The following is a 25,859-nucleotide window of genomic DNA, read 5'->3' as shown; positions in this document are numbered from 1 at the left end:
CCTCAGATGAGACTCTTAGGGAAGAGACTTGCTGAAAATATCCCATTGTCAGGCAGAATGGCATGCTTGTAAAGAATGGCATACAATGAAGACTGGACACCCTTGGTTAATGAGCGTGTTTCAGCTCCCATGGGTCCTGTAGGTCTTGCTTCTGAGGGACTGGCTGAAGGAAAAACCAGATGAGCTGCAGCTGTGACCTGTCCCCTCGTTTGGTCTTCATAAGGTGGCACAGGTTTCCTTGGAGGTCCATAGAGTCTGGTACGGTCTCCCAAGCACCACCTCGGTCCTCCACTCATTTGCGCTTTCCATCCCCCCAGGGAGATGGGTAGACAGCTCCATTTTACAGATAAGGCAAAACAGAGGTCCGGAGAGGTTTCATAACGTGTCCAAGGTCACCCAACTAGTAAGAGGCATGCTCACTGCAAACAATCATGGAATCTATGCATTTGCAGATTTTGGCCCATTCCACCCTTGGGAATCTCAGAATGTTCTGTTCACATCCTGGAACCAGTAGGATTCCGTGAGGGAAGGAAAACTGAATTTATTCCTGGCTCTTCTCCAAGCCAATAATCAGAACTGGCCAAATCTGGATTGGAGTCTCTCTGCCCTCTCTGCTGCTGTCAGAGCTGTCACCCGGGGCTGGAGTGTGGGGTAGCAGGAGTCTATATGGACCGTGGTTGAGGGCCCAGTCCCTGGGGTCAGACAACCTGGGGTCATGTTCCGGCTCTGCCTCTTACTAGCTGTAGACCTTGGGCAAGGAGCTTTACTTCTCTAGGCTTTAACATGAGAATAAAAACAGTAACCGATAACTTTTATTGAGTGCTTACCATGTGCCCGGCATTGCTTTAAGCTCTCTCCTTGCATTCTTTATTTCATCATCTCAACAACCCTATGAGGTAGAATGTGTCACTGTCCACATTTTACAGACGAGGAAACACTAGTAATGCAATTTCAAAAACCCTGAGGCTTTGGGGAAAATATACCCATGCAAGGGTTCAACTCAGTGCTCCTCAGTGGCCTTCACCTAGGCCAGGGGTCAGGAGACTTTTTCTGTAAAGGGCCAGATGGTAAATGTTTTAGGCTTTCAGGACTATTCAGTCTCCTTCATGACCCTTCAACTCTGCCGTTGTAGCACAAACACAGCCAGAGACAATGTGTAAATGGCTGGTGTGGTTGTGTTCTAGTAGATTTTTTACAAAAACAGGCAGTGGGCTGCAGTTGTCTGACTCCTGACCTAGGCGAATGGCTTCTCCTCTTCCTTGTAAGGGCCAATCCTGCTAAACTTCCATCTGTCCCTTCTTTTCCTGGCTTTTTTCTTCTAAGTGCCTGAGCCCCACTTGCTGGAGAGGCTACCACAATGACATAACAAAAGAAGATGAGGATACTGGGTAATGAAGTGGGCAGGGGGGAGTGAGTGTAAGCCAGAGAAGCTTGCTGGTCTCTATCAGCCAGTGAAGTGGCAGGGTCCCAGCAGAGGCAGTATTTTGGTCAAGCTGGTAGGAAAACTGGTCCCACAGTTCTGAGGGGCAAGGAGGGAGACCTGCCTGGATGGGACCAAGGACCCAGGTTGTGACTGGGGAAAAGGAAACAGATCCAGATAGCAGGAAGCATTAGAGGCGACCCAGTCAAGAGGGCTGAGCTAAAGGGTCATCTCCAGCCCTTGGGGGGATGCAAATACAAAGGGAAATTGAGGCAGAAGTTCATTCAAGGAACTGGGCAAAGAAGATGGAGAAGAAGCTGTGGATGACTCTGGACCTTGTCTACTGGTAGAATAGGGCCACCAAGATCCTGGCCACCTGTGGCAGGGTGGGCTCAGGACCACTAAAGAGCTGGGCCTACAGCTGAGCCCAGATGGGGAAGTCAGTTAAACCTCCAGGGAGAGCAGCCAGGGCCGCCTGCTCCAGCCTGCTTCTGTAACCCCCTCTAGGAATCCCTGCATAAAAAAGAGAAAGTCACAATTTAGCCCTTGCTGAGCCCACTGGGTAGCTCAAGAAAGACCTGCTGCTTAATCAAATCCGTTCAATTCAATAGACACTAATTAAACATGTACTATGAGCCAAACCCTGGGGATACAGAGACAGGACATATCCTCAAAGCTGTCACAGTTTACAAGCGAGATAAGTACATGCGCAACTTTTTATAATACAAGACAAAATGTGCACAGAAGCATAACCAAGCACGACTTGGACAGAGGAGAATTCTGAATAGGGGAAGGCCTTTCCAAAGAGTTTGTTAGCAAAATATGAAGAATAATCATTTCTGTACTCTTACTATAAGGACCTATTGGTTCCCCACAAGTTTTCATTAAGAATGGAGATCTGCCACCCTGTCTTTCTAGAACTCATGTGAAATACTTAACATTTGAGGACTTGTTTTCCCCTGAGAAGCATTAAGATATCAGACTTCCCAGAAGAAGAGAGAAGCTTCTTAAAAACCAACATTAAAAAAAAAAAAAAAAAGTCTCATGCCCTCAAAGTCCCTCCTAGAGAATGGACTTCAAATAAATTGTGTATTTCTCTCACCAAATGATCTTAAAGAAAGCCTTTTCCTCTTAAAATTGTACTTAGTCTTAATGGAAGTTAGAAGTTTTAAAAGTTTAGAAGAAATGGTTGTCAGGAACCAAACTCTAGCTCTATAAACTGATTTTAAAAAACCCCAGGCTCACAAAGATAATAAAAAATGCATTTAATAGCATGTCAATATACAGCTTAAATGTATATCAAGTCTTCTTTTAGTCAGTGCATTACAGGGATAGAGAAGAGAAATATCATTTGTGAATGCACAGTCAAATGCTAAATATAAGTGCTGATAAATCTTGGTGCTCTTAACACTATTAAAATTCCGTTTTATGAAACACAGCTCCAGGTGCAGTGTTCTGTGCCAGCGTGGGGAATCGTCTGGTCCAGTATGCAATCTACAGTTTTAAATTGAATTGTATACAAGTATTAACAAAAGAATAAAATTTATTATTCACAAAACTAAAGTGGTTGTCATAAAGCTTACGAGAAAGTACAGCCTAGGACTAATGAGTTGAAAAACTAGTTTTAAAAATAATAAAACTTACTGGACAGTCCTGGAAAATGATATTATAAAACAAAGAAAACAGTTGGCACAGTTTAACCACCTAATTTCTAAGTGCACTTTGTAATGGTCCTTGCAAGCTGCCGCTTTTCCCAGGATAATGACAAAAAGCTTCAGTCAAGTGTCACTGGCTTATGGTGACGGGGTTTTTTATTGCATTGCCAAGAGTGGATTTTAAGAAAAAACACTACAAAGGTTTCAAAAACCCTATTTATTCTCTATCATCAAAAATAGCAACAGGGGGACTTATACAACTTTTCTGTGAGTACCCACCAGTCTATTTTTTTTTTCTTAAAAAAAATAGAAGTTAGTTAAAGAAAAATGATTTGGTTTTTAAAAAATAATGTAAGGAAACACTTAATCGGATAGCCCAAGGAGTCATCAGAAATGTGTAGCAAGAAAGCTTCATTTTGGCCCTCTCCGGCCTTTGCACGTCTTTTACTAAACTAGAAAGAGAATGTACAGTACCAATATGTTCCCCAACCTGCTTGGATCGAATTGTTTTGTTTTGAAACCCATTATTGCTAAACCAGAGTGTTGACGCTGAGAGCTGAGCAGTCCGCTCATAGAGGATAAAATTGAGAGGCTGCTTCTGAGGACTGGATCTCCACCTGGGCCATTTTGAACTGGGTGCACTGCAGCCACTTGCGCAGGGCCGCCAGGCTGGCACTGCTCTGGGTGGAGCCCGGCAGCGTCCTGAGGCTGTGGTGGTCCACGTTGTTCTGAATGGCCTGGAGGCGAAGCTGGAGTCCCGCGGATAAGTGCTGTAAGAAAGGGCAAGACGGTACTTTAGTTTCTTTCCTGCTCGGGTTCCCGGTCCACCCAGGGAGTGCCGGCCTGGACTTCTTCTGCAGGCGGAACTTACACGTGGCACGGGGGCTGTCTGGCCTGAAGAAGGCCAACTCTCAAATTTTGGGAGGGCTCAGGACAGAGGGCGTGGGCCGATGCCATGTCCTTAGAGCCCACCTGGCCCAAATCCATCCAAATAATGCCCCTCCCATCTCGACTCATTCATTGCAACACCAGTGCAGGGGCTGACACTTAGACTTGTCCCCCAAGAGCTGTTTGCTATGTGGGCCTGGTGTCGCGGGCTCTGCTGCCAGGCTCCCTGGGTTCAGATCCTTGGTCCCCTGTAAACAACTTGGGGAACAAGGTTTTTCGGTCTGTGTTTGGATTGCCTCATGGGCAAAGTGGGGATAGTGACACTCACCTGACGGGGTTATTGTAAGGATAAGTGAGTTAACAGAGGGGTCAGAACAGAAGCCGGCACATAGGAAGTGCTCAGGACATTTTCATCATGATTATGGTCTCTCTGTTCTCACGTTCATGCACACGAAGGAGCTAGGTTGTAAGCTTTTCTTATTCTTCTTAGCTTTTCATGAAGTTCTGTTGGCCTCCACTTAGCACTCTGGGCAATGTCAAATTGCCACAGATGACCGCCAAGCAGGGGGAGGGCAGTTTGGAATGCCTCGGGGTGAAAGTCCAAGCAGTTTTCACAATAGAAGCTAGTGGTGCAATGAGGTTTCCAGCAGAGCCATTGGCCCTACCGGTGGCCACAAACAGCAGTTAGGCCATGAACCAGTACTCAAAGCCTGTGGGCACTGCTGACAGCTGTATACCTCTCTTGGTATCCCTTGAAGTCACCTCCCTTCCTTCCACAAGCATCCCTCCCCAACTCTGGGAGGAAACCCAGCAACAAGGCTTCCATCTTCTCCCCCTCCTCCCTGATACTCCCAGTGCCTTCGACGGGACCCAGTTTGGGATGGAGAGGGTGGTGAGCTTTGCCATCTTAATGTTAAGCCCCAGTAACTAGATTTACAGCCATGGAGTATGTCTGGCCCTGCAGTGACAATGCGTCACTCAAGGCGGGGCCTGGCAGTGAGAAATACATTCTGTCTTCCCCTCCCTGGCTGTGGGACCCTGTCCAAGTTACTCTTCCTTCTGAGCCTGTTTCCTCTTATATAGAATGGGGGGAGGGGAGTGGGCAGGTCCCTTCTAGTTCAATTCTGTCATTCACTGAATGTTATCCTCTCTTAGTAGAATTCTTCCCATCACAAAAAGTCAGTCCTAGTGGCCAGGAAATAGCACTGGACGTGTCTGGGACCGGATCCCATGGGTGTCCTCTGAAGGTAGAGTAGCTTTTCAGCCTGTATTCTAGTCAGTAGCGGAGCCTCGCCCAGACTCTGGGATCCTCCCCCTTCAATCAATGATGAGTAGTAGGACAGCGGCTCCTGCTGTCACCTCGGCCCACAGGCCCCCTACCTGTCCCACAGGGTCTCCTGCGTTATCAGCCCCCAGAGACCAGGAGCAGGTAACGAGCGGAGCATTGTGGAGCCCTGTGAACGTTATGAGCTTCTCTGGAGGGAACTGAGCTTCCAGTACACCCGGGGGTGACTTACCTTGATATTTGACTGAATCATTGGCAACCACATAGGTATCAGCTGTATGGAGAAACACAGAAGGCCCATTACTACTGTTCCCCATTCTCCCACATAAGCTCCGCTTACTGCCTGGCAAAGCAAGGCACACGGAATCCCTTTAACATCACAAAAGAATGTGGGCCTCCACTGCAGAGTTCCCCCGCTATCAGACAAACGTCTCTCTGAGGCCAAACCCTGCTGAGCTGGTGGCATTTGGAGGTTAATACGCGCCCCATGAGTGCCTGAAACACACACTGTAAATGACTGATTGTCTCTTGAAAGCTACCAAGCATGGGAAATTAAATGTGTATTTATTTAATTAAATCCTCCCTTTCTAGAAATAGAATTTCCTCCACGGGATCTTTAGAACTGAGTCTCCAAGTAGCATGGCGAAGCTATCTGCCTGTGGTCGTTAAGAAAAGATCACTGGGAAGCGGTTAAAATGCTTAAGTGATGGACAAAGACAAGCCCTGAAGTTGCCTGGCTGTGATTTGGAAGACGAGACACAGCAGGAGTGAGTGCAGGCCGGGGTTTCAGCAGTGTGGGTGCACGGGCAGGCGAGCAGTGGGTCCCTGCTCCAGCCGGGAGCGAGACTCTCAAATCCTGGGCATCTGGGGAGCCCTGCCCCTCCGCTGCCTCTGATTTGCCCTGAGACCCTTCCTAGGAGGTCACAGGTGCCCCGCCCGAGCTCCCCCAGCAGCGGCTCTCCTCTGTCCACTTTGGTCTCTCGCCACACTTCAGCCCTTCCGAATGCAAGTGTTGACTTGCGTTCATGGCCTCATAAATCCGGAAGTCAGGGACAGAATACACTTCCCAAAGTGTATTCCACAGAACTCTAGTTGGGTGGGATTTAAATGGGGAAGGAGGGCTATGATCTAATAAGTCTGGAAATGTTAGTTTCTTTCAGGACTGCTCAGATCTTTAATATGCTCAAATGCATCATATCATTTCACTCCATGCTCTTTCTGACCCGACTCCAATAGAGTAGAGTTGATATGGATTGCATTGTGTCCTCTCATATAGCCGTTGTAGTCCTTGCCCACACAGCCTCAGATGTGACCTTATTTGGAAATGGGGTCATTGAAGATGTAGCGAGTTAAGATGAGGCCACTCTGGAGTAGGGGGGACCCCTAATCCAATATGACTGGTGTTCTTATAGAAAGGGGGAAATTTGGACACAGATAGATACACAGGGAGGGTGGCACGTGAAGGTGAAGCAGAGATCTACAAGCCAAGAAATGCCAAAGATGGCCAGCAAACCCCCAGGAGCCAGAGGAGAGGCTGGGACAGATGCTCTCTCACAGCCTCAGAAGGAATCAATTCTGCCATCACCTTGATCTCATAACTTCTTGCCTCCAGAACCATGAGACAATACATTTCTGTTGCTTCAGTCACCCAATCTGCGGTGCTCAGCAGCCTAGCAAACTAATACAAGGGCACTCAAGGAAGCAAAGCCCAGAGGTGGGAGTGTGCAGACAGGCGAGGAAGCAGTGGAGGTTCACGTGATGCTGAAGGGTGAGGTTCTTAGCATAGGGTCATGAAAAACAAGTTTAGAAAAGCAGAGCGAGGCCTCTCACCATCTACCCACAGATGATCTAGGATGCCACATAAGGAGATATGGGTTTTATTCCAAATCCAGTATGCTTTCTGATGAGGGAAGCCCCATTCACTGTGAGGAGAACGGTGCTCCAGCAAGGTCACTGTGGCAGCAGTCTGGACACTAGGATGTGGAAGGACATGGAGAACGGAGGCAGGGGCCCAGTGTGGAGGCCGCCTCCATGGTCCAGATAAGACCAGGGACGGCTTCCGGGATGGAGAAGGTTGCTGCCTGCAGTGCCAACCTGTGAGGGTTGGAAGGACTAGTTTGCTCTTTGGATTGGGGAAAAGGTTAAAAGTGAGCCTGGGATTTGTTCACAGCAATGCAATGACCAAAGCGAGAGGATCAGGAGGAGAGCCTTCTGGGACGGGGGATAGCATATAAATAACCTCTCTGTTCACTAGTCATGGCCATAGCTGCTAGTCTCATTTAATTCATCAAATCATTAAAAAAACAACTTGGTGAGGTGATAAATTATATTTCCTCTCTATTCTTTTGTTCCCAAGGCTAAATCTGGCTGCTGTTCTGCTTTCAACGTTCTATAGATACAATTTGCTAATTTGACTTCCATTGATGTTTATTCCTAAACACAGTGTTTCTATCACAGCCATTTAATACTGTCGCTAACATGACTATTGTGTTTGGAAATGGAGTATGGTGTGTCCCAGAAGATGTGATGGGACTGAAACTCAATCAGAAAATGACACCCTTTCATGCCTCCCCTGCCACCCACCTTCATAATAAAACTAGGATTACGAAGGTTGGGGGCAGATAAGGGTTTACTCTCTGGCGTTTAAGAGGACTGGCTCATCTGGATATTCTGAATGGAAAAAATAAGTTAGTCTAACCGCCTTCTCCCTACTGTCTGCAGGGCAAAAACAAGCCCTGAGGGGTCCTAACGCCTACAGACTTCTGTTGTCTTTTGACCCATTTAATATGGAAGCAGGCCCCTATGCCTCTTGACGTTTGGGAAATACCTGAACTAACCTCTTGTTAAGAATCCTGAGGGACGGAGGAGGGTTGAGACCAGGGAACACTGAGTACTCTGCCCCTGGGTGGACACCTTTCCCAGGGTTGCCCCAGGGGCTAAGGGCCTTTATGAGGCAATCAAGGGGAATACTGAGGCTGATTTTAGAAGTGCTTTTGTTATTTCCCTATTGATGTAACAGGAGACCATAAGATTCTAAATACACCTGCAAGGGGCCTTAAGGTTTGTGATTTACGAACCTGACTGAAGGCATCAGGTTAAAGTTCATTGTGAAGGACAGCATTATACAATCCAGCAGTCATCCTATTTCCGGAATGCTAATTTGACTTTTTTGAATAATGTTCATTTCAGTACCCTTTTGCTAGTGGCTCCTACAAAGCTGTCAGTAAGAATTAGATGTAATTTATTCTGGGCACTGTAATGTTATAATAAAATTGGTTGGTTTTTTTTCTTCTCCAAAAACAATATCCAGAAAACTAAAGGATATTTTAAAAAATATGTTGTTTTTCATCAAAATCAAAGGGATACTTTTCCTCTTATCTCGGTTTATGTTATGGGATAAATTGAAGACTTCCTGCTCAGTTGGACTATATTCATTTCACTCCATGTTTTTTCCAGCCCTCAAAATAAAATTAGTCATGAAACTTTCTCTTTCACCCAAGATGGAGTAACAAAGACCAGATTTACAATCCTGCCTAAAACAAAACTAAAATTCCAGATGAAGGGTAATGAAACAATGATTTTCAGACATTAAGCATCAGCAATGCAGGACAGTGATCGCTGAGGGAGAGGAAACAGACAAGGTGACCCTTACAGTTATCCTAGCTCACTGCCTAGAAAGTGTTTTCAGGCAGTAGCACAGGGAGAAGGAACCCAGGTACAGTCTGGTGGTCTTCCTGAGGAGAGGAGATGGAGCTGGGAGTCCAGGGAGGCCAAGGGAGCTAGAGTTTGTAAGGCAGAGTAGTGGAAAGGAGAGAGCTATATATAGAGAGAGAGAGCGCTAACTCTCTGAAGATCTGTAAAGGGTTCCCCTTGAGTCTTCAGCTCAATACTGACCAGTATACACATGTGAGAAAATTATCCAAGGCTGAAGAAAAAATAACCTAAAAAGATTAGAGGGAAAAATCCCTGGTAATCACATAACAATAGTTTGTGTTTCCACTAGTTACAGTGGAAAAATCTTGCAAATCATAGAACACCAAGTAGAGTACTCAGAAGGATATTACCTTACCAGTGAAGAAATAGTAGCCCTAGACAAACTGCTGCTCCGATCCTACCTAACAAAGCTTAACACCAAGTTTCAAAGGCATAAAACTGTTTCTAAGTAATTTAACTATGTCATAGAATACAGCTCAAGAATGCTTGTAGGAATAAAAAATATCTAGCACCCAAAAAAGTCAAATTCAAACTGTCAAGAATCCAATAAAAAATTACCAGGCATGCTAAGAAGCAGGAAAATGTGGTCCATAACGAGAAGAAAAATCAAGTAACTAGAAAAGACCCCCAAATGATACAGAGAACAGAACTGGTAAACAAGGACATTAAAACACTTATTATAACTATATTCAGTATGGTCAAGAAGGTAGAGGAAATACTGAGTATGTTAAATAGAGGTATGCAAGAAAATTTTAAAGAAACAATAGCTGATACTTTTCCAGATATAATGAAAACTATAAATTCACAGATCCAAGAAAGTCAACAAACTCAAGCACAAGAAACATGACGAAAACTACACCAAAGCATATCATCATCAAATTGCTTAGCAACAATGGTAAAGAAAAAAATCTTCAAAGCAGCCTGAGAAAAAAGACGTATCATATACAGAAGAAAAGAAATAAGAATGACAAAGATTTCTTCTCAGAAATAATGGAAGCAAAAAGACAGTGGATGAATAGCATCTTTAAAATACTAGGGGGGAAAAAAACTTTGAACCTAGAATTCAATAACCACTGAAAATAGCTTTCAAATATGAAGGCAAAGTAAAGACTTTCTCCGACATACAAAAGCTGAAGGAATTAAGCTTCAGCAGACCAACACAAGAAGCAGTAAAGAAAGTCCTTTGGGCAGAAGGAAGATGGAAGTTTAATTCCATAGAAAGGAATGAAGAAAACTGAAAAATGTAAATATGGCAATAATAGCAAATATAAATAAATATAAAACAAAATTTAAATTGCTTTGAGAGATAATTGTTTAAAGCAAAAAAATATTATGGTTTGGTTTATAACATATGTAGGAGTAAAATGGATGACAATCATAGCACAAAGTCTGGAAATGGAAGTATACTGTTGTACATTCTCATACTATACATGAAGTGGTATATTATTACTTGAAGGCAGATTGTGTTAAGTTAAAAATGTAGACTATAAACTCTTAAGTCAACCACTAAAACAACAACAGCTAAGACATATAGCTAATAAGATAACTGAAAAACACATTTAAATAACCCATGGGTCAAAGAAGAAGTCAAAAGGGAAATTAGAAAGTATTTTGAACTGAATGTAAATGAGAATATATCAAAATTTAGAGGAATACAGCCAAAGCAGTACTTAGGAGGAAATTCAGAAAACCAAACACTGACAGCTGAATAGAAAAAGGTTCTCAAATTAATGACCTCAGCTTCCACCTTAAGAATCTAGACCAAAAAGTGGAAATTGTATCCAAAATTTAATCATTAAAAACTCAATTAGTCAAAAAGAAGGTAGAAAAAGAGGGAATAAAGGACAAAGAATGGATGGGAAATAAAGAAAACAAACAGCAAGATATTTTAAGCCAAATAGTATCACAAAACACATTAAATGAAAATGGTTTAAAAATCCCAATTAAAAGGGATTGTCAGATTGGATTTTTAAAAAAGCCCAATACCCAACTACATGCTGCCTATAAGAAATATACTTTAAATATAAAGACACAAATAGGTTAAAAGGCTAGAAAAAGATATACCATACTAACACTAGTCAAAAGAAAGCTGGACTGCCTTTATTATTACCAAGGAATATTATCGAGGATAAAGAGAATAATTTCAATTCATAATTGAATTGAATTCAATTTCAATTTCATAATTTCAATTCATTAAGAAGATATAACAATCCTAAACTTTTATGCACCTAATAAGAGTTTCATAATATGTGAAACAAAAACTGGTAGACCTGAAAAGATAAATTAGGGAGATATTTCAATACCCTTTTCAATAACTGACAGACTAAGTGGATAGAAAAAGAAGGAAGGACATGAAAAAATTGAACAATACTATCAACAAGCTTGAATCAACTGACATAGGAAACTATATTCAACAACAGCAGAAGACATATTCTTTTCTAGTACACACAGCATTTACCAAGATAGACAATATCCTAAACAAGACTCAATAAATTTAAAATGAGTCAAATTATACAAAGTATTGATAGTTTCTCTGACCATAATGGGATTGGATTAAAAATCCATAACAGAAAATCTCTAGAAAAGCCTCAAATATTTGGAAACTAAATTATTGCCTCTAAATAAGGAATGGGTCAAAAAGGAAAGCAAAAGGGAAGATAGAAAGTATTCTGAACTGAACGAAAATGAGAACACAACTACCAAATTGTAGGAGGCTGCTAAACCAGTGCTTAGATGGAAATCTATAGCACTAATCACTTATGTTATAAAAGAAAAAAATCTCAAATCAGTGAATTCCACTTCCACCTTAAGAAACAAGAAAAAGAAGAGCAAATTAAATTGAAAGTCAACAGAAGAAAGAAAATAATAAAGAATAGAAATCAGTGAAACAAAAACTGCAGAAAAAATCTATGAAAACCAACCAAAAGCTGGTTATTGTTGTCATTGTTTTAAATCAAAAGCTCACTAAAATTGATAAACCTTTAACCAGATTGATCAGAAAAATAAAAGTGAGATCACAAATCACCATTATCAGGAAAGAAAGAGGCATAACTACTGATCCTACAAATATTAAAAGTATAATAAGGGAATATTATGAGTAACTTCATGCCAATAACATCAACTATTCTGATGAAATGGACAAATTCTTTGAAAGACACACTGTCAAAGATCACTCAAGAATAAGCAGATAACTTAAATAACCCTATATCTATTAAAGAAATTGAATCTGTAGTTTAACACCCTCCTGCAAAGAAAATTCCAAGCCCAAGCAGTTCCACTGGTGAATTTGACCAAATATTTAAGAAGAAAAAAAAATACCAAACATATACAAACTTTTCCAGAAATGGAAAAGAAAGGAATACTTCCTGACTTACTCTATAAGGCCATCATTACCCTGATACCAAAACCAAATATAGTTATTACAAGAAAAGAAAATTACAGTCCAATATCCCTCATAAACACTGATGCAAAAAAATTATTTTAAAGTGTTAGCAAATAGAATTCAGCAATACATAAAAGAATAATACTTCAAGACCAAGTGGTTTGTCCCAGGAATATAAGGTTGGTTTAACATTCAAAAATCAATCCATGAAACTCACTGTTAATAGTCAAAAAAGAAAAATCAAATGACCATCTCAATAAATGTAGAAAAAGCATTTGACAAATCCTACATCTATTCCTGACAAAAATTCTTAGCAGACTAGGAATAGAAGAGACCCTTACTCAATCTGACAAAGGGTATCTATGAAAAACTAACAGCTAACATTTATATTTAATGAATGCTTTCTTCCTAAGATCAGGAACAAGACAAGGTTTCCAACTCTCATGACTTCTATTCAACTTGTATTAGAGGATCTAGCCAGAGCAATGAGACAAGAAAAAGAAATTAAAAGTATAAAAATTCAAAAGAAAGAAAGAAAACTGCTTCTACTTGCACATGACATTATTGTCTACAGAGAAAATCTGATGAAAGCTACAAGAAAGCTACTAGAACTAATAAATGAGTTTAACAGATTGCAGGGTATAAAGGCATAAATCAGTTATATTTCTAAATACTAACAATAAAATACCAAAAATTTAAATGTAAAAAACCATGTTATGGGGCTTCCCTGGTGGCGCAGTGGTTGAGAGTCTGCCTGCTAATGCAGGGGACGCGGGTTCGAGCCCTGGTCTGGGAAGATCCCACATGCCACGGAGCAGCTGGGCCCGTGAGCCACAATTGCTGAGCCTGCGCGTCTGGAGCCTGTGCCCCGTGACGGGAGGGGCCGCGATAGAGAAAGGCCCGCGCACCGCGATGAAGAGCGGTCCCCGCACCGCGATGAAGAGTGGCCCCCGCTTGCCGCAACTGGAGAAAGCCCTCGCACGAACCGAAGACCCAACACAGCCAAAAATAAATAAATAAATAAATAAATAAATAAGAAAATCCTTAAAAAAAAAAAACATGTTATTTATAATACTATAAAATTACTATATACTTAGGGATAAATTTGACAAAATATTCTAGTCCTGTATATGGAAAACTATAAATATTGCTGAGAAAAATTAATGAAGACATAAATAGAGTGATATACTCTGTTCATAGATTGGAAGACTCGATATTGTTAATATCTCAATTCTCCTTAAAGTGATGTATACATCAGTGCAACCCACATTCCCAGCAGGCTTTTCGTAGTAATTGACAAGTTGATTTTAAAACGTATCTAGAATGCAACGGACCTAAAATAGCCAAAACAACTTTGAAATAGGTGTAGAAATTTAGAGGAGTAACACTACATGATTTCAAGGCATAGTAGAAAGCTATAGTAACCTAGACAGCGTGGTACAAAGGTAGACAAACAGATCAATAGAAATGAATTGAGTATCCATTAATAGAACCATACATGAATGGTCAATTGATTTTTGACAAAAGTGCAAAAGCAATTCAATGGATAGAATTTTTAACAAATAATCCTAGAATAATTGGATAAGCACACACATAAAAAGTACCTCAATCCATACCACACACATCCACAAAAGTTAACTCAAAATGGATCATAGATATCAACTAACACCTAGAAGAAAACATATATAATACCTAGAAGAAAACACAAAGAAAACTCTTTGTGATCTTGGATTAGGCAAAGATTTTCTTAAATACAACATCAAAAGCATGATTCATAAAAGAAAAATTTGATAAATGGTATTTCATCAAAATTAAGACTTTCTGCTCTTCACAAGTCACTGTGAAAACAATGAGAAGACAAACACAGAAAAAAAATCTTTGCAAATGACATATCTGATAAAGGACTTGTATCTGAAAATTCAATAATAAGAAAAAAACCAACTTGATTTTTAAAATGGGCAAATAATTTTAATAGACATTTTACCATGCAGATATATGGATAGCAAATAAGCACATGAAAAGATGTGTATCATTTGACAACAAGAAAATGCAATTTTGCAGTACACAGTTCTTAGAACAACTAAAACTAAAGATTAACTACATTAAGTATTGACGAAGATGTGTAGGCACTGGAATGCATACTGCTGGTGTGAATGTAACAGGGTACAATCACTTTGGAAAACAGTTTGCCAATTTCTTTAAAAGTTATACACATATCACACAGCCTAGCAATTCCACTCCTTGGTATTTATCCAACACACATGAAAGCCTATAGCTACACAAAGACTTGTGTATGTATATTCATAACAGCTTTATTTGTAATAGCCTCAAACTTTTGGAAACAGCTCAGATGTCCATTAATTGATGAATGGATAAATGAAATGTGTTATATCCATATAATAGATACTACTCAGAAATAAAATAATCTACTGATACATGTAACATGGATTAATGGTAATATAATTATTCTGAGTGAAGGAAGGCAGAAAAAAAGCATAACTACTGTATGAATCTATTTATATGAAATTCTAGAAAATGCAAACTAAGCTATTATGATAGAAAGCAGATTAGTAGGTGCCTGGGGATGAGGAAGTGGGGTACAGGAAGCGGTGGAATAGAGACTAACAAGTGTGTATGAGAAAACTTTAGCTGGGGAGGACATTCATTATCTTGACTGTGGGGATGGATGGTTTCATGGGTATAATATGTGTGAAGTGAAGATATCAAATTGTACATTTTACATATGTAAAGTTTACTGTGTATAAATTATACTTCAATAAAGCTGTAAAAAACAAAATCAGGTATGATCACCCAAGTGTCAGTCATGTAGTTTCTCTCATAGTGTTGACATTTGCTATTGACTGTCAAGCTAGACAAGCTATATCTATCCCATTTGAACCAACTACCTTGCAGTTTTCTGGTAACAGTCAAGTTTTCCCTAAAAATGTGCTGCTTTTCTTCAGCACTGTGTGAGTTAACTTTACAAATGTCTTTTATTGAAGAGAGTCAAACCAAGGAGTGAAATAGGAAGTTATAAGGTTCTAAACTGATGCACTCTGTGTGGGGGGAGAGGTGAGGGGGGTGGTGATGGTGGCTGGGATAATGGAATATAGACTTGGAAGGCAAAGAAGGAAGTGGTACAAGAAGAGGAAGGACAAAGAATCAGTGAAACAGGGAGGTGGAATGATAGGAAGGAAAGGAAAAAGAATGGAAATTAAAAGAGAAAGTGAGTGAGCAACCACCTTTTCCTTTGTTCTTTTATCTTTTTATCACACTAGGATGTTTCTGATGTCCCTGGATAGATAACAAATACCTGAATTACTTTCACACACTGTACAGTGATTTAGAATAGTAATATTAGAAACTAAATTAATTTATCTTAGAGAAAAGTATCAGCTACCAAGTCAAACAATGACAGAGTATTTTCCTTGGTTTTCTGGATATCTTGCAAGGTGAGGCTCCACCAAACAATTTCTATGACTCTAGGGTCATTTCCAGATCAATGTTTCTGGTAATATTTTAATTACTTATGTTGCATGCCATCATGGTGCGACATATTGAACCCAGCTAGAGTTGGTCACAGTGGTGGAGCAAGAGCAAAAATTATACTATAACTATTTGGTGAAGGCTTGTTATGTGAGCCCGATTCCTCCAGCCCCATCTTTGAATGTGAAAATTAAATCAGTTTTATTTTCCTCTTCAGAAGGTACATTCAAAATAAATCCACATTTGTTTTTAGAAGCAAGATACGGTCTATAGAAATCATAAGATTTTCCTACCTTGACAAAAATTGTTGAATTGCATTCTTGCAATGCCTCCATTAAACTAATCACGTGGAGACACACCATTTCTACCATCTGAAACAACAAACAGGAAAATCAATTCCACTCAAGGTGATACGGAAACAGTCTGCAGCCGCATGCCCTGTGCCCATGAGGACATTCTGCACAACAACCAGAGGGGACCAGAGGTATTTATTCCTCTCTAAAACTTCAACCAGAAACTGAATTTTATAAGCTGCAGAGGTTTCACAGTTGCCATGCCTTCCTCATCTAACTTGGGGCTGCCAATGAATTCAGGTATCAATCTCACTAATCTGCACCACACTGCGATTCACACCAGAGGATAAAAGGTTTCTGCTTCCTTCATTTCCAACTGCAGAGCTCCTGGGTTTGGGTCTTTTCTCCATCTTGATCGATCCTTTCTCCAGTTTCTTCACTTGGAGCGGCTGTTTCATTTATTGCATCATCTGTGTTTGAGGCTTTATTCTCCGTGGAACAAGGCAGTCATATTTACGACAGTTTGAAAATACCATAGAAATGATATCCCTCATCAGAAATCCCTATGGCTAGATTTTAAACACTCCAGGGGGGATTTTACCAGACTGGCTTATGTGACTTAACAAAATTTTCAGAATTTAAAATTAATTCAGATTCATTTGTAACACCATTTGTACAAGATTCACCAGTAACAAATTCATTTCCAACATTTGAATATTAAGAGAGGTTTGGAGGAGAGGTATTAATGGTATCAAAAAACTAGCGACAATAGAAGGAAACTCTGAATCTCTAGTTTAAATTTAAGGTCCCAGTTTCATCGTCCGTAAAAGAGCAGAATAGAATACTTGACCTCCAAGTGCTTCTTCAGTCCCAGACTCTATGATCTAATAAATGTAATTATCTATGCGGTGGTCAGAACTGTTGGTGCACCCTAAAGTTTTCACATAAATTTCCTTTAAGTTGAATTAAAACACCTCTTTCCATACAGAACTGCCTTATAATATCTGCTTCTCTAAAGAAAAGAAAGTGCTTCCCTAAAGGAAAAATATAATCCCCTTTCCAATTACAACAAAAAGAAAATGTTTCTTAGACTAATATTCAATCAGTCAAAACCATTCCAGAATGCATTTGTGGAGTGCATTGTTGGGTTTCTGGGCACATTGGAATCATCATTATGGCGTTCTTTCAGGCCCCTTGCCCTTCACAGATAAGAATTCTACTGATGAAGCCCCCATAACCAAGACACTGGATGCTGCTTTCCCAGCTGAGAATCTTCCACCAGAGTAGCAAACTAAACCAAAGGACTCCCTTGTAAATTCCTTCCATACACCCTCCAATCTTGACTCCACAGGACTAAGCTAAGCTTGTTCAATGAAATGGGCTCATGCTATCCATACTTCAGATATTTTCCAACAAGGTGAGCCATCCACATTAAAATGGAACTGGATTTGAAGATTGAGGAGCCTAGGTCCTCAGAGGGCAACTCAAAATGGTGAGACTCTTTTCAGGTTTGGGCCCTAAGTAGAATTAACACGTACAGTCAATCTGCTCTTAAACACCACAAAGAGATGACTTAACTGGCTATGGTTTTTCCAAATTGCCTTAGAATCCAAAAATAATATAAATCTCCCTCCTCACTCTCTGACTTTATAGCACAAGACAACTCTTAAAGGTAGAAGTTTCACATAAATTTCCTTTGGCACTAGGCAGAGAAAACAAAAACGGTTTTTACTGAATTTATTTGTCTGCATTGTTTTTCATCAAAATTATTATGCAGGTAGAACATCCAGGTTATAACGTAAAAATTCACCAATCCATTTATGTACTGTTACAACTGAGGTCTCTAAAGAAACATGTAATGTGAGGGCTGAGAGTGGTTTTTGAGATTCTGTCCAAGAGGGGAAACTCATTTGTGAACTCACCACTTTGTTATGGGCCATCAGCTGAAGGATGCTGGGTGTCACCCTACTCCAAAATTCTAGTGCTGTCAGTATCGCTGTGAAGCTGAATTCATTCTGACTTTGAACATTTGTAGCTACAGCACTTTGTTCGCAATATACGGTCCAGAGCTGAGCAAAGATAAATGCATGGAAAAGAGAACACATGTGCAACACGGAGGTCTGAAAAGGAAGAAAACAGGGAACCGTTACATTCTAGTGGGCTGTGGTGCTCCAAGGAGCCCTCCCCGCACGGCTTCGGCTTTCCAAGGAGCACAGCCAAAGTACATGTAATTCAAGTGATCCGAGGCTGGAGGAGTTGTTTCCAAGTTACAAACTCATGATTCATCACCTCCAAACAATCTGCTCTTCACTCCGTCAGTGGGAGTGCGCTTAGAGACCAAGCATCTTTTCAGAGAGAAGGCACCTTAGTTTGCAGAATAAATCTACCCACCCCTTTGCCCTTTAATGAAACTGATGTTCCTATCCCTACACTAGATTAGGAAGAACAATCATTCTACCATTTTAGGGTGTTTGCTCATCTGTAACATGGGGATAACAGTCCCCTCCTCAAAGAGTTGTAGTTAGGAGTAAATGAGGTGATATACATGAACGCACTGCCCAGCACTTAATAATTATACTACTACTAGTAGTGACAGCAGTAGCAGCAGCAGCAAAGATAGTATTCCTAACTAGTAGTACTGATAGTATTCCTAACTAGTAGTGAGTACTGATAGTATTCCTGACTAGTATAAGTGCTGATAGTATTCCTAACTTGTATAACTATTGATAGTATTCCTAACTAGTAGTAAGTACTGATAGTATTCCTAACTAGTAATGAGTACTGATTGAGTAAGCACCTATAATGTCCCAGACACTGTGGTAAAGATTTTTATAGATCACCTCCATAATTCTCAAACCATTTCATCTATTTTACAGATGAAAACCTGGAGCTCAGAGAGGTTAAGTAACTTTTTCAATGTCACAGAATTATAAAGTACCATCATTAGGAATCAAACACAGATTGGGTTGAAATATTAGGAACTGACTGCCTAATTCCTTTTGCAAACATCGTTCAGGTCATTTGGATGGGTGCTCTATTTGATTTCAGAATAAATTTATTGCAGGTCAGCTTGCCCTGGCCTAAATCCCAGCTGTTCCCAAACCCACCGTGACCTCCTAGAATCTGCCTAAGCTCTGTGAAGGGACCTTGGCTCCTCATAACTGATTAGTACCAGTGTGTCTAGTTTGCTTGTATAGGCTCATGATTGATGCTTGCCTTGGATTGACTTTATTCTCTTAAGCACATCATCTGTCTCTACAATTTAGAAGTTCCTCTGTGTAAGTGATTCCAACATATACTTCAGTGAGTTCCCAACTGGCCTTATTTTCATTTTGTATCTTCATATATCTCTAGAGATTTAAGTTGAAAGGCAGTGCATAAAAAATTAGAGTGTAAATTTTCCTCCTCTTCATATTTGGTTCTAAAAACCGATCACAGAATTTTTATTATATTTCTATCCTTGCATTGCTCTTCATTATTTTGAGACAGAAATGCCTAGGAAGCTAACTCTTGCTTGCCTCCATAATTTATCTTCATAAAAGTAAACCGAAAAACAATTTAAGGGGAAGAAAAGATAGGCTGGGAATTTGAACAACTTTAAATAAGGCATTAGCACAAAGTTGCTTTCCTAGCATCCACAGGAGGGCAAGTGATAAGATGCATTTTCTTCTCAGAAGAAACATAATTGGCTGATAAGGGTTTCCATTAGCAATTTTGATGCATATGGTTTTAATCTTGCAGAAATCACTTACCTTTGATTGCTCTGGAAATCCAATCAGGATAACAATAAGATGGTCTGCAATATGGGAACCTGCATCCAGAGGTATTGGCAGGCAGGGAAAGGAGGCATTTGGACACACTGCATTATGAGTGAGGGAACCCAGAAGCAGCCAGGACAGCAGCCGGATGTGAGAGACACACTCAATGAATTCTTTTGGTCTATTAGGGAGGAAGGAAGTGTTAGAGATGTTTTCGTGTTTTCGGTTTCGCTGGGAGCTTAACAAACGCTTACTGATGGAGGGGTTTAAAAGTGTGGTCTTGTAGGCAGTTACATGAAGTAAAACACCAAAGCAACAAAGTGAGAACAAAATGATAAATCTGTTTTTCTTGTTTTGCACTCTAATCCTGGATCTTAGCTTCTTGAGCAAAGAGCAGCCTTTGGCGACACAGGATTAAACATCATTCTTCCACAAACCTGGCTGCCATTCTGACTAGCTTCTCCTTCTAAACTCCTTCCTTTCTTCTCATTAGAAAGTTCTCGGATATCCCCACCAGAAGGGAAGTATGAATAGAAGAGGAGATAAAATACACAGCCACCCACATTCCTATTCCTATTCTCCAGTAATTTTCTCCCCCTGCCCCCCTTACACCCCACACCAAACCTTTCCTCTAGCCGGGAAGCTGCCCATGCAAGATGGCAGGTCAAGCCTGCTCCAAGGTCCCAAGTAAACTAGCCCACGGGCACCTCTCTCTTCTCAGCCTCCCTTACGGGCAGGGTCAGGGGCTCACACCTCCTTGAACTCTATTTCATCTCTGATGTAGATTCTGTTCAAGCTATAATCTAAGCTCCCTGAAGGCAGAAGCTATGTTAAGTGCACAAATAAATACCTATCAATTTACTTAACTAGTGGAAATTAAGAGTTAAAGTGATAGTTCTAAGCTCCAAGTTTTCATCATCCATCAGGATGACGGAGGTCTTTGTAGGAAGGCAACTTTTGTCAGCATGTCATGAAGTACTCGTGTTCAAAAAGGCTGCCGGGTCAGCAAATAAGTATGGAAATTGGTCTCAATTCCCATCTCCCTAACCAATCATATTCTATTCTCATAGATCTTCAATGCATTCAGTAGCTCTTACTGAGCCCCAGGACACTCAGGGGCGTTTCCTGCCTCGTGGCCCGAATAATAAGGGTCTTACCCTTGTTGCATTGCAGAAGGGGGATGATAGAGCCAAGGCAGATAGCGAATCACAGCTTTGTTATCTCTGTGGTTGCCCCGTGAGATTTCCATGGCTGCAATCTGAGCCAGCCCAACTTTGAGATGGCCACCAAAGGTATCTTCATGCAGAGGCTGGGAACATGTCTTCATGTGGCTCTACAAAACCAAGTGGTATTTTGTGACTTTGGCAGAGTAACTGGGGATGTTCCAGGGCACTCTTTAAGAAGATCAGGTTGTCATTTCCACACCTTCTATCACCACTCCCAAGCATACAACCCATTTAAACTTCTTCAGGGGCTTCCCATTGTTCTTAGGATAAAGGGGAAAAAAATTCCTTAGCATGGCCTAAACAACCTGGAATGATCTAGATACTGCAGATTTCTGCATCTTACCCCTTCATCCTTGTGGTCCAGCTACACTGGCTCTCCATGTTCACTTCCATCACTGGCCTTTGCTTATGTTGTTCTCTCTGCCTGAAATACTGTTTCTGCCTCTCTTCGCCTAATTAACCCTATTCATTGTTCAGATTTTAGCTCAACTGTCACCCCCTCCAGGAAGTCTTCCCTGACCTACTCTAGGAGCCTTCCTAACCTCCCTGGTAGGTCATATCACCCTATTAGAAGCTCTCATGCTGCTGTCTACCTCTTCTTCATAGCAATTGTGAAAGTCACAATTTCACTTTAGTTTGTATGAAATTTTCATTAAAATTGGCCATCGCTGCCAGACTATAAATGAGGGCAGCCACTGTGTCTGTTTTTGCTGATCATCACATCCTTAAATGCCTAGAACAGTGTCAGGCATGTTATTGGTGCTCAATACATACTAGTTGAATTAATTCAGAAAAATTTCATTGCTCAGTGTGGCTTAGTGGAAAGAGCACTGAACTGGGAGTTGAGACCTAGGTTCTAGACCCAGTTCTGTCCTAACAGTCACACGGCCTTAGCTAAGCCACTTGCCACTTGACCTTTCTGGTCTGTTTCCTAATATGTAAAATCAGAGGGTTGGATTATGTCTACAGTCCCTAACCTTTTGGTCATCATGGATCCTTTCTTATTATTTTTCTCTGTATTTTGGAAGTGGCTATAAAATTATTTAGGTAACATTGTTTCCTCTTCAGACATCAAAGTGGTTTCAGCATGAGCAACCAGATTCAGCAATCAGTAACACGTGCGTGAGCAAACACTAGGGGAGCTTACTCAGAAATGACTGGATTTGGATATTGTGAGAAATCATCAATTTAAATTTTGATTCTACTCTCCACAGAGTATTTGCAAGTCTATCCCTATCCCAAGAAACACTTGGATCATCTGAGCAGAGTCTGGAAACTGAGTTGGGTGCTGAAGGAACCGTAGCTTTAGCTGATGAACTTCTGGGACGACTAGATCCTATTTATCAAAAAGCCACATTTAGTGCTGGGCTGCAATCTGGCTGCTCATCGGGCCATGTCTGGCTCCTCTTCCGCTCTTTGTCCGGGGCCTTCCTCAAATCTCTCGGACTATCAATCTTTTAGCTCCCTAGTCTTCTCGCGGCAGGGAAGTTGACTTGCATCAGCAATTCATTCCACCCTGCAAAGCAATCAACATCCTCAACAACCTCACTGGGATTTTATCCATATGCAAATTAAATGTTGTTCTGTCTTTAATTATTTTCTGGAAGGAGATAGCTTTAATGCAGATAAAAACCATAAACAACTTATGTTTGCATAATGTATACACATTTCATACAAACTAAAGTTTACAAAAGTGTCTTCACATGCATTGTTTCACACCAAATCTTGGAACGGGCAGCAAAGGTAGGTTGATTTAGGTGGGTTTATTAGACTTCCTTTGCTAATGAGGAAACTGAGGCTCAGGGTAGTTAAATGGGTGGCACAGTGAAAAGAGAATGGATTGCGGGTCACTACAGTCTTAGGTCACCCCTGTCTCCACCACTTAGCAGTAGCGTGATCTTGAGCAAATGACTGCACCACCTTAGGCCTCAGTGTCTACATTGGTAAAATGGGAATATTTTACAGTAGGGGTGTTGCGAGAATTGAATAAATGGCAAAAGTAAAGGTATGCACAGAACTGGAGCCGCCATGGAAATATCCTTTCCTTTCTTCACTCCCTCTTCACAGAGGCGGAACTCGGTTCTTCAGAATCCCAGGACATGGGCTCATTCAACAGTGCCACCACGGCCTCTCCAGGTAATGATACATTTCCATCCAGTCTGCTTAATTCCCTAAAAATGCCTCTCCGCCTCGCTGACCTGAGGGATGAGGGGACGCAGGCCCTCTTACCTTCAGTTTGGTCAGCATGTGCATGTCTGCCATGAAGTCCAGCACGTCGCTGATGTACTGTCGCACGCACTCCATCGCCGCCGTCCCGCACTGAAACGCACAGAAGGACACGGAGGGGCGCGCGCTCTGAGTCACGGCCTGTGCTTTCGCCCTGACTGCAGTGATTGTCTCGCTCTGGTTTCACGCTGTTTACTAATGAGTTGTTTCATTTTCTGGATTTCTGACTCACTTCGTTACTCTCAGCCATAACCTGTGATTGTCAGCCCCAACTTTGGACAAAAATTAATAAAAAGGTTTGTGGTGGAGAGCAAAGAAATGGGATGGCCTAGGGAAGACAGGGTTTACAGGCTTTTTTCCACTGGGTCATTGAACTGATATTGTTTGCTTGTTTTTAAACTGGTTGGTATATAAAGATTTAGCCTATGTAAAAGTCATTAGTATCGGTCTTCATGACATGAATCACCCCAAAACAACAGTAACACTTTATCCCTCCAGGGAGTCTTAGACACACAAAAATACGTACCACCAAATTCTACCACCATAATCTTAGATGTCTTTATCTATCAAAAAAAAAAAAAGGGGCTTCCCTGGTGGCGCAGTGGTTGAGAATCCGCCTGCCAATGCAGGGGACACGGGTTCGAGCCCTGGTCTGGGAAGATCCCACATGCCGCGGAGCAACTGGGCCCGTGAGCCACAATTACTGAGCCTGCGCGTCTGGAGCCTGTGCTCCGCAACAAGAGAGGCTGCGATAATGAGAGGCCCGCGCACCGCGATGAAGAGTGGCCCCCACTTGCCGCAACTAGAGAAAGCCCTCGCACAGAAACGGAGACCCAACACAGCCAAAAATATATAAATAAATTAAAAAAAAAAAAAAAGCTGTACTTTAAAAAAAAAAAGGACATAAACAAATATCATGTTTGTTGAAAGAGTCAAAAATTCTTATATTCAAGCACTTACAACTTCTTAGACATAGTAGGTACACTATTAAATAGAAAAATTTATCATTGTTGAATTCTTGCTAGGGATAATTAAAGAAACAAAATGGTCATCTTCCCCCCATACTAGCAGTGTGTTTGACAAGTTTTAAAGGAAAAAAAAGCATACTTGTGTTTCAGGTTATAAAATGGAATAAACCTGCTCTCTCAGGGCAATGCAGTGAATTTAGGATTATAAACAAAGAAAAGGAAAATGGACAGACAGGCTGCTACATCAGAGCTGTATGAGAGAACCCATACGTAAGACCGGATATAATGTGGATCAAAAGCAGGCCCTCTTTGAAGCCATCTGAATACTATGCTAAGGCCTTTCTTAGCTTTCTTTAGGAAAATCTGGAACATTATATACTTAACTAGCTCACCCAGTGGCTCTCATTTTCCCATATTCATGTAAATCTGCACAGCACTGAACTATATCACCTTCTATCTCTTCTAGAATGTTACGCCTGTCAGTTCCTCTGACAGGATAACAAACAGTAAAATAAGGTCATTGGCAGTTCTGTCAAGAGTGTTTTCCAAGCATTTCATATGTTTTAAGGTTTTCTTCTTTTAATTTAAATCAAGTGAAGGAATTATAAAAGGTTATTGAGCTCCTGCTTTGGGAATATTAGTCCCTTAGTGCAAGAAAGGATTCCCCCCCCCCCCCAGTTTATTCCATTTTCTCTGACCTTTCACATGTCATGCAAATAAGAGCATATACTCTGCTCCTGAATTTCTTGAAAGGGATTTGTTTCTTTCGTAGGCAATACTTTATACCATTTCAACTAGGCAAATGTCACAGAAAATAATTACTTGGAGCATTATTCAATATTTGTCTTTTACCTTTGAATTTCAAAAAATGAGAGGAAAGAATTTACTATTACCAGTTACTTTTGCTCTAGAGACAGTAACTACATCTAATAAAAGCCTTAAAATACACTTTCTAGTCAGGATAACTTCAGTGAGCCATCTACACTTATAAAACAAAGCATATAATTTCCAATCGCCCCCCCTTTTTTCTTTTACTTTGCAAAACATAAGTATAACCTTAGTGTGTTATTTTAAAAAAACCAAAAAACATAAAGAGTCTAGCTCAACTTGTTTCAAAAGACTTATGTTTATTTCAGTGGGAAAAACTGATGATAAAGGAGTTGAAAACATACTCTAACCTCAAAAACATGAATTGAAGTGAGCCATATCCAATTCTTTCTCAAAACTTGTATCTGATTTTAAAGTTACATTTCTTACATTATAAAGATAACACGTGTTTGATGTAGAAACCTTGAAAAATATAAATTAATAAAAAGAAAAATCACCATAATCCTAATTCCTGCTCTCCAACTCTGAGACAGCCACTGTTAATATTTCCAAATATTTTTAATGCATATAACACACACACATATATAATTTTTTATAAGATTGAGATAATTTTTTTCTAACCTGCTTTTTAATTAAATTCATCATAAGCATTTTCCAACTAATTAAATATTCTTTGAAAATTTGATTTGGTCCACATAATAGTCTATCTTATAGATGTACTTTATTTTAT

At 40.7% G+C, this 25,859-nt stretch overlaps 2 protein-coding genes across 9 annotated transcripts in view; one reads left to right on the top strand and one right to left on the bottom strand.

The window, feature by feature from the left end:
• Nucleotides 1-25,859, top strand: part of PRIMA1 (proline rich membrane anchor 1) — a 113,327-nt gene that overhangs the window by 79,165 nt on the left and 8,303 nt on the right. The window lies entirely within an intron of this gene.
• Nucleotides 1,910-25,859, bottom strand: part of UNC79 (unc-79 homolog, NALCN channel complex subunit) — a 253,057-nt gene continuing 229,107 nt past the window's right edge. For all 7 annotated transcript variants that reach the window (XM_057539170.1, XM_057539172.1, XM_057539174.1 and 4 more), the window contains 7 exons: nucleotides 23,337-23,426; nucleotides 21,039-21,214; nucleotides 19,876-20,062; nucleotides 18,046-18,243; nucleotides 16,124-16,201; nucleotides 5,481-5,522; nucleotides 1,910-3,845 (listed from right to left, as the gene is read on the bottom strand). In XM_057539170.1, the coding sequence (XP_057395153.1) occupies nucleotides 3,645-3,845; nucleotides 5,481-5,522; nucleotides 16,124-16,201; nucleotides 18,046-18,243; nucleotides 19,876-20,062; nucleotides 21,039-21,214; nucleotides 23,337-23,426 (972 nt within the window). In that variant the 3' untranslated portion in view covers nucleotides 1,910-3,644. The remainder of the gene's footprint in view (nucleotides 3,846-5,480; nucleotides 5,523-16,123; nucleotides 16,202-18,045; nucleotides 18,244-19,875; nucleotides 20,063-21,038; nucleotides 21,215-23,336; nucleotides 23,427-25,859) is intronic.

Source organism: Balaenoptera acutorostrata (genome assembly GCF_949987535.1).
Source record: "Balaenoptera acutorostrata chromosome 3 unlocalized genomic scaffold, mBalAcu1.1 SUPER_3_unloc_1, whole genome shotgun sequence".
Lineage (NCBI taxonomy): Eukaryota > Metazoa > Chordata > Mammalia > Artiodactyla > Balaenopteridae > Balaenoptera > Balaenoptera acutorostrata.
The sequence above is the reverse complement of the archived record's forward strand: the minus strand, read 5'-3'. Positions and strand labels throughout refer to the sequence as shown.